Genomic DNA, 9,274 nt, shown 5'->3' on the forward strand with positions numbered 1-9,274 from the left:
GCCAACGTGGGAAAATCTACTGCGTAGACTGCCACACTACGGGAGTGTTCACGTAATTCATGTAGTTTTCAGGCCGCCTCTCTCCCGGATACCGGAGAATCTAACACCTTCCTCACCGCTACCATGAAATCTTCCAGATGACGACAAATGGCAGATTGTTGCTCCCAAACTTCCGTCGCCCAGCACCCTTCCCAACATTAGCGTAATAATATACGCTATCTTAGACCGGTCCGAAGGGAACGAAGATGGCTGTAGCTCAAAAATAAGGGAGCACTGAGAAAGTAAACCCGGCAGGTTCCAGGATCCCCAGAATATCGCTCCGGAGGAGGTAAACAGGGGAGCAGGGAGACAGCGTGGCGGAGATGGTCCAAGTCTGCTGGGTCAGAGTCCAGGATGTACAGAGTGGCAGGCAGGTTCGAGGTCAGGGCAGGCAGTATGGTCAGGTAGGCGGGTTCAGAGTCAAGGCAGGCAAGGGTCAAAACCGGGAGGACTAGCAAAAAAACAGAGGGAAAAAAAGCAGGAGCATGGCGTAATACGCTGGTTGACTTGACAAAACAAGACGAACTGGCACAGACAGACAGAAAACACAGGTATAAATACCCAGGGGATAATGGGGAAGATGGTTGACACCTGGAGGGGGTGGAGACAAGCACAAGGACAGGTGAAACAGATCAGGGTGTGACAGGATTACTATTGCAACAACACATCATCAGTAGGGTAAAACTAACCTGTCTCACAACGGTCTAAGCCCAGCTCACATTCCGTATTAGCACAATTTACGATCAAATCTGTGCACCAGAACGTTTTATAAATGAGGCACTTGGACTCTCATTTTTACCGTTACAAAATGTCACATTACTTTCTAACAGGAGTTGGTTGCATTTAAACAGGTTCTGTTAGGATCGTTAGGCTATCTATCACTTCTCCAGGCACTGTCAAGATCTGATCATCTGTCCAGACTTAGACAAGCGCTGAACTGCAAATCCTGTTGGATTGGACATCTTAAGACACCAGTCAGTTAGGGTTGAGGGGAGTTTGATGTCAACATGCTCTTGACTTGCCCTGGATATGACCACAACAGAACCCTTTTCTGACCCCAACAAGACCACTTCACATCTGCAGTCTTGTAAAGGTCAATGACGGTCAGACGTCAACTTTTAACCCAAAATATTTTTGTTGATAAGAGGCCGGTTAGAAGTTCATGCAAGACGTTTCGACTCCATCTTTGTTGACATCTGAATTATACAACATCGACCCACTTTGGAGCCTTTAATCTGTCCAGGCCAACAACCTACGGTCTGCAAATCAATCAGCTAAATAGCCTAATTAGAGAATCTCACATTTCACAAACCAAGACCAACTACAGTACAAACAAAAGTCAACCATTTTACTCCGGGTCATTGGCAATGAATGGGATGGGAGAGGCTAACATGTTGGGGATACTGTACCGGGAGATACTGTAAATGTAACGGTTCTCTTGGGGTGAAGTAGAGGCGGACCAAAACGCAGCGTGGTTATATTGATTCATGTTTAATAAAAACAGATAAACACGAACACTACAAAACAATAAACGTGGAAAACCAAAAACAGCCCTGTCTGGTGCAAAACACAGAGACAGGAACAATCACACAGTGAAACCCAGGCTACCTAAATATGGTTCCCAATCAGAGACAATGACTAACACCTGCCTCTGATTGAGAACCATATCAGGCCAGACATAGAAATAGACAAACAAGACATCCAACATAGAATGCCCACTCAGATCACACCCTGACCAACCAAAACATAGAAACATACAAAGCAAACTATGGTCAGGGTGTGACAGTAAATGAGTTAAAAATGGCTTGCTATGGCTCTCGACCTTCACCTCTCTGGAATCCATATGGGAGCTGCAGTGATGGGGGGAGAAAATGGGGTACCCCCTCTCAAAAAAGCAAAAAAATAAAGGGCTTGCTCCAAAAATAGCACAATGCTTGGCAGACAAGGTCAGTTTACTTAGAATACAACAACTGTAAAGATCCCCGAGGTAGATTAGATTAGAAGACAGTATAGGCCTAATAGGCCAGACAAGGTGCTCTTCATAATGTTGTATTGATTGTCCCATTGGGCCTACTGTATATAATACAATAATAAAGGGAAAAAAACTTCAAGATTCTGGGCACAAGGTCATAATTTTTTTATTTGATGAATCTGCCTTTTGATTATAAAATATAAAAATATCTAATTTATTCGTTCAATATGATTCCAATGAGCCTGTAATTATAATTTGTATATCCTACAAATGTAATGGTTGTGAATTTAAATTACGCAAATCAACGTACATCTTCAGCGTAAACAAATGATTAAAAGTATAGTAAACAATATGCCAAATTATGTAGACTAAAGAAAAAAGACATACGTGCCAAAAATACCATAGCAATGTCCTTTGTGGCCAATCGTGTCTTCGGGGTTTACCTTCGAGCTGCACTGTCCCCTCCTAGTGCACTTACCATATAAACCCACTTCCAGACAACTCTCAGAAAACTTTGGACAGGAACTTTCAACATGCTCGACTCGTTGACATTTCTCGTCGAGAAGCTAACCCTTCTCTCCAACTTCAAACTTTTCGAGTTTAAATGGACGGATAGGAAACGCAATGAGGCGGGATGCAAAGAGCGCACGATGCACAGTCACGCGCCGTTGTCTCTCCAGAGAGGGGACCTTTTGGAGGTGCCGAGAACTTTGTTCACGCACTTCGGTATCTACTTGGGTGACAACAAAGTCGCTCACCTGATCCCGGATATCATGCCCGTGCTAACCAACGATACGATGATCATCAAAACAGTTATCACAAATAAGAGACTCATCATGGGTTGCTTGTACAAGTGTGCCACGGTGCGCGTGGACACGTTGGATGACTTTGTGTATGGCTCAAACATATTGGTGAATCATATGGATAGAAAATGCAAGGCGCAACAACCGTTCCCAAATGAAGAGGTTGCAGAGAGGGCAGAACAACTCGTCGGCGCCATCCCTTACAGTTTACTATGGAATAACTGTGAACATTTTGTTACATACTGCAGATACGGTTCCGCGAAAAGTCAGCAAACGGAAATGGTCATTCATTTTCCTTGCATTATTTCATTTATTTATTTAATTTTCACAATTGCGTTGTGCATAAGTCTGGCCCCTTAACTTTTACGCTACAGGAGATAAATGTAGTGTCTTCTTAAAATATTTTACCTGTACATAACCTGTATCCCAGTGAGGACTGTTATCTTTAGATTAGGGCATATATAATGTTTTTCAGAGATTTGCATTTACATTAATATTATTACAAATGTATTGAATTGTTGATTTAGGTTAGACCTGGTTGTATTACTTATTGGGAACAGCATCATCAACCTTTGAAATTTCCAATCCCATATTTTCTATTTATATGATAATGCATCTCCATTTGAAATTACATTATGCCATTATGCTATAATAGGCAACTATATTCAGAAACATTTTTGTTTTATTCAGTGTTACGGAAAATACATATATTTGGGCTTTGGTTTGTTGTTTTGGTGTTGTTTCATGCAAGTTCTTCTTCTCTCTTTTCTTCCATATTTCATAAAAGTTTAGACTTGTAACATAAAGAAATTGAATATGCCTAAAATGAATTGCTCATAAAAGTCCAATACATACATGTTTATTAATTGCATTATTTTTCTCCTTTCTATGCAGTTTTGTGAGTGTCTGAAATCAATCATCCAAGACCAGAGGAGTGTCTTTCTCAGCGTTCTCCTGGGAATGATCTACATCGTCTGCTTTGGCCTCGCACCTTCAACTACATTACCCACAACCCTCATCTCCTTCACTCTGTGGATGGCCGGCTGAGAGGCCAAAGTTCAAACCTTCAAACACTCCGATGGACATTTCAATGGAAACTATTTAGGATCGTGTCTTTTCATTCATTGGTCCTTGTGGTGACATTACTTGGCACCTCCCAACTCATACGCCTTTGGTATAGGCCTAAAGTGGCATATCATATGATAGGCCATTGTTACAGCAAGAGCTACTTTTGATTTGATACTGGCCAGCCAAAAGAAAACAGAGGGCAATGTGGTTGTAGGCCTAGCAATTTACATTTGAGTGTTCATGTCAACACTTACTGTATTGTATGTAGGCCATTAAGGTATTATAAAGCTTTTATAAAGGTCATATGATCCCTCTGTGACCAAAGTATCATCCCTATTTCCCCCCAAAAGGCACATTTTCTACTTTTTAATCTTACTGTGTAAGTCAATGTCGTCTAATCTGTAAATAATTTAATTTCTTCAATAATGATACTCTTGTATATTTGTTTATATAGATACATTCAGTTAGAAACTCTAAGAGTACTACACTGATTAATACAATACTTTTACGAATGTGTTTTGAGAGCAAATCCTTTTGTTTTCCATCAAATACATTGTAAATATAAGAAATGTTAATAAAGATATTGGAAGTCATAATTTGGTTTGTTTTGGTCTGGTTTCAAGAACAATTTAAATAATTGATTTTTCAATACAGTTAGGTACATGCAGTCACAGTGCATCTTAATACTCACATTGCATCTCTGTCAATACCACCCACAGCATTTTCAAACGATCATGTTATTGATGGAATATTGGCCGCATAAAATCCCCAATACATCCCCATAGTATTTCCAAACCCAAATACTTAATCATATAAAGTAGATTTACGCAAGAGCCACACTCATAAAATAAACACATTCTCTGGGTAGTATTTCTTAGTAATGACTATGCTTTATTATTTTCTTTCTACGGTACCATATTCACAGTTCCAGACATATCAAGAGTGAGTCAGCATTGTACAGCTCAACCTGACTGTTTATTCAGGCTAGAAAATATTTATGACCTTCTAAACTGGGGATTTGTTTTTCTGATTTGCCAATGACAGCCACATAGCCAGAACACTTCCCCCGATTAAACCCTCGGTTGTGAAATTAAGCCTCCCTCAAAACCACACGATTAGCAGAAAGCCCTTTTATTTCTGTCGAAATTGCACTGTAAAGTTGCGAAACCTCTAATGCCATGCGCTTGGCTCCTCCCAGACCCTTAGCCCCGATAAAACGGCCAGGTGTCGAACCTTTGGATATAGTTCTGCCACCATGATTACCTTCCTCCAACTCCTCAGCCTCTTCTTCATTGCTTCCAAAGTGGATGAAGAGGACAAGGACAAAGACTGTAAGTATGACCTGTCCTTGTACAAACGTGGCGACCTTTTGGAAGTTCCTAGAACTCTCTTCACCCATTTCGGCATCTACCTGGGCAACAACCGGGTGGCCCACTTCATCCCGGACATCCTTCCGGTATTCACCAAGAACAAGGCTGCCATCGGCAAGATGGTGACCAACAACCGGCTGATTCTAGGGGTGATCGCCAAGTCGGCGAGCGTCAGGGTGGACTCGTTGGCGGATTTTGCGTATGGCTCGGAGATCCTGGTCAACCACATGGACAAGCTGTGCAGCCAGCCCCCCCTGGAGGGGGACGAGGTGGCCAGGAGGGCAGAGAAGCTCATGGGCTCCATGACCTACAGTTTGCTGTGGTACAACTGTGAACACTACGTCATGTACTGCCGCTATGGCATGGCCATCAGCTACCAGACCTACCAGGTGGAGTATGGGGTTCTCCTTTGTCAGAGCACACTGTTCTTACACGTTTTGGGGGTAGTATGTGATCGGACAATCGATGGTGATTTCCCGGGCGACTAAGATCAGTCACTGCAAACTTCTCAGAGTGGAAGCCATCACGTGACCCCCCCAATTTAGACGATAGGGTTTACCAAACCTCCCCTCAACTGTCAGTCCACTGATTTGACATATCCCAGTTTTAGCACGCCTGATTCACCCTGTCAATCATCAAGCCCTATTATAGTTGTGTGTGAGACGAGTACTGGATTAGATCAGTGGAATGGCTGGGGCTACTGAAGGAGATGTTAAGAAAACAATGCTTTAGTTGAGACTGTAGGAATAACATTGTGAACCATGAGCCAATAGTACACTTGGTGTTACATAATGCTCAGGGCAATGAACCAATTGTGGGAGGATTTTTTTTTTTTTTAACCCGGCAAGTCAAGAGTTATTGCTGGTTCAAATTACGGTCAGACAAAGTTTTGTAACACTATTTATATATTATTGAGTGAAGAACCTACTGAGACATATTAAAGTGAATCACTGCCGATAAATACGCCGGGGAAGCAAAAACTACATAAACGTATTGCTCAATGACTTGCATTAGTACATAGCTTTGCTGTAAGCATTAGGCTACACACTAAACATTTATTGGAAGGAATGAGCTTTAGCTCAGAGCATATAGTCTCTCCAGCCTTTTCGGAAATGCCCCTTTTGTTACATGTGATTGTAGCCACAAAAGTGCCTCTATTTATCCAGTCACCTATGTCATAGGCTCAAAAAGGTCACACGGGAGAGATATTTTCTGAAAGAAAAGAGTTTGAGCACGTGGGTTGCGCGGGAAATATGGCAAGTATTTCAATGAATTTGATGGAACGGACACAGATTACAGGATAATAAAGTGTTGACCTCAGTCACCTCACATGCCAAAGCTATTAAGCGGAAAGATACATATAAGGGAAATGATTAGAATGAAACTGTTCTTCAACCGTCAGATATGATTTGGTCTTCCAAGTTAAAGTGCTGTTTCACGCTGACGTCGACTGATTATGTGGGGAAACTATGGTCAAATAGCGGCTTAGTTGCTCAACTCCTTTGTTTTCGAGAATGGATTTACAACGTCTCTTGTATATATCGGCCTACTTAGGAGTCATTTAGAAACTTAGTTCAGATGATGGCAGTTGGCATACACTAGAGGTGGCTCATTTGTTCCAGCCCAGCAGTAAAACGCCCGGTTCAAATGATCAACGGATCATGATTCATGGACAAGCTCCTCAAAATCTCGAGAGAATAAAATGAGTGAGTGTCATCAGGCCCCATATTTATAAGGCCCCAGTGTCATCAGGCCCCATATTTATAAGGCCCCAGTGTCATCAGGCCCCATATTTATAAGGCCCCAGTGTCATCAGGCCCCATATTTATAAGGCCCCAGTGTCATCAGGCCCCATATTTATAAGGCATATCAGACTAGGAGTTCTACTCTATAATTAGATCCCTGCTATCCATACATTATAATCTAAAAGTCAAAGCTGGTAATAGATCAGCACACCTAGTCACTCTTAGGAATATGGGCCCTGGTCTGAGTTCAGCAGGGCACAGTGTTGTGGAACGCTCAGAAATATATTGGGTAGAACAGACATGAAACCTCTCTGGCATGTAAGTAAGGAATCGGGTAAGCTCTAATCATGGCATTTCTATCTGAACACGACACAGGACGTGCTGGTACCAACGTCTAGTCTAGACATGCTGTGGTCACCCCTAGCACAGACGATAGCCAATCAATGTGGGAATACTGCACACTGATGCAAAGTACTGTATGATGAGAGCAGTTGAAAGGGTATACATTTCTCTGAAAAGGTCAGATGATTCTGTGCTGCGGTGGATAGATTGCTTTTAGACCAATGAAAGGTGCACTCAAAGGCTGATTCTCTACCCTTCTCCAAAAGTGTGCACTTGCACACTCCCCGTCATGGATTCAAAAGCATCTGATTGGTGCAAGAAGGTAGTTACTAACATTGGTTGAATCCATGAGAGAAAGTGTGAAAGTGCACGCTTTGTGAGAAGTGTGGAGATTTGGGACAAGTCACAGACTTGTTGAGTTGGACTGTAGTGCACTGGTGAGCAGCACCATCTAGTGTTAATGCATTAAAGACCCTCATTTTTTTAAACCTTTATTTAACCTGGCAAGTCAGTTAAGAACAAATTCTTAGTTTCAATAATAATTGAATAATTATTAGTATCTTAATAATACATGCATTGTAATATAAATCAGTAGGTCCGAGTACCCCTGGATGGGTACCACTGTTACACAGTACTTTATTAAATAGAGGTACTGTATTTATGGTTGAATCACAATGTTCTGTCAAATTAAGACATGTCATGCTGTTTCATAAATTGCTGTATCTTCATTGTATTTGCCTCTTGGCCTGAGCTCCTTTAAAAGGAGATTTGCATCTCAATGGTTACAAATGGATGTGGATGAATAAATAAATAAAATTGACAATAACGATTAACCATTAGAATATCAGAGGCCCCAATTCAATCAAACAAAGACAAGGGCTTTCAAAGATAAAGGCAAAGAGCACTCCTCTTTTTTCACTCAACGTTAATAAGATTTTGAGTGTTAAAACACTCACAAGCTTTCATTCATCTTGTGGATAAAAACAATCTGTAAAGGATAATTACTCTTGTTTCATCCTCTCTCCTGCAGTTCTGTTTGACAGTGAGGAAGATCATCTGCAGCAGGATGAACGCCTACCTCACAGCTCTGTGTGGAACGGGCACCGTGTTGTACCTGGGCTCCCTAACGCTGCTCAACACAGTACCCACCCTGCTCGTCCCCTTCACCATCTGGATGGCATCGTAAAAATGGCCACAGACACACAGAGAGGCTCATTGACATGACTGCGGAATATGGAAGGCTTAAATCATGTCCCTCTATCAGTATCACTGTTCATATGGGGGGGGCATTGTGGGAAATGTCACGTTTGTGTTGATAGTCATTTTTATTAGACACATTATTATTAAACATATTATATTAGTTTATAAAGTTTTTTTTTTATAGAAGAGTAACCATCTTACACATCTGGTATTTACTGTGTATAACAGTCTTTAAATGGACAGCCATGTTATTTAAAAAAAGTTGTTCCTGATAAAGGCATTGTTTTGACAGTATATAATGGACATCATGGCCTTTATGGTCACAATTATACAGACAATAATGGCATTGGGACAGGATGGACAAGGTGCAATTTGACACTGTTATTGCCATACTCCGACAGGGTGAATGTACTGAACTATGGCTTTCAACTAAATTCACGCGCTTACTCTCCCTTGCGCAACTTTTCAATTAGCCTATTGTATCTGAATTCTTCTTTATTTAATACTAAATTGTGCACATTTTCTTCTCCTGTTGTTGCCCTTACCTATACTCCCGGTAGATAACACTGTAAGTAACATTTCCACGCTTCTGAATTAATGCATTCTTTTGGAATACATGGGAGACAAGTCTACGGGGAAATCCCAGGCTCTGAATACAGAAGTCCCAGAAATATGCTCAATTGTGCTCAATTCTCGGCCATTATTGTTTGTGGTGGTTTCAGCATGGTTCAAGCA

The 9,274-nt window shown here is 41.4% G+C and overlaps 2 protein-coding genes across 2 annotated transcripts; both read left to right on the forward strand.

Annotated features, from left to right (window-relative positions):
• The first annotated feature begins 2,499 nt into the window (after nt 1–2,499).
• LOC115146554 (lecithin retinol acyltransferase-like) lies at nt 2,500–4,472 on the forward strand. Its single transcript, XM_029688643.2, has 2 exons — nt 2,500–3,096; nt 3,709–4,472. The coding sequence occupies exons 1-2, from the start codon at nt 2,545–2,547 to the stop codon at nt 3,859–3,861; spliced, it is 705 nt and encodes a 234-aa protein (XP_029544503.1). The 5' UTR covers nt 2,500–2,544; the 3' UTR covers nt 3,862–4,472.
• A 633-nt stretch (nt 4,473–5,105) lies between these two features.
• On the forward strand, nt 5,106–9,058 carry LOC115146555 (lecithin retinol acyltransferase-like). The gene is made up of 2 exons (XM_029688644.2): nt 5,106–5,641; nt 8,370–9,058. The coding sequence occupies exons 1-2, from the start codon at nt 5,138–5,140 to the stop codon at nt 8,523–8,525; spliced, it is 660 nt and encodes a 219-aa protein (XP_029544504.1). The 5' UTR covers nt 5,106–5,137; the 3' UTR covers nt 8,526–9,058.
• The last annotated feature ends 216 nt before the right edge of the window (nt 9,059–9,274 follow it).

The sequence above is a fragment of the Oncorhynchus nerka genome, linkage group LG18 (assembly GCF_034236695.1).
Source record: "Oncorhynchus nerka isolate Pitt River linkage group LG18, Oner_Uvic_2.0, whole genome shotgun sequence".
Taxonomy (NCBI): Eukaryota; Metazoa; Chordata; class Actinopteri; order Salmoniformes; family Salmonidae; genus Oncorhynchus; species Oncorhynchus nerka.

Coding starts and splice junctions, on each gene's coding strand:
- LOC115146555 (XM_029688644.2), top strand. CDS start 5,138: ATGATTACCTTCCTCCAACTCCTCAGCCTCTTCTTCATTGCTTCCAAA. Junction 5,642..8,369: donor TCAGCTACCAGACCTACCAG/GTGGAGTATGGG, acceptor TCTCTCCTGCAG/TTCTGTTTGACAGTGAGGAA.
- LOC115146554 (XM_029688643.2), top strand. CDS start 2,545: ATGCTCGACTCGTTGACATTTCTCGTCGAGAAGCTAACCCTTCTCTCC. Junction 3,097..3,708: donor AAAGTCAGCAAACGGAAATG/GTCATTCATTTT, acceptor CTTTCTATGCAG/TTTTGTGAGTGTCTGAAATC.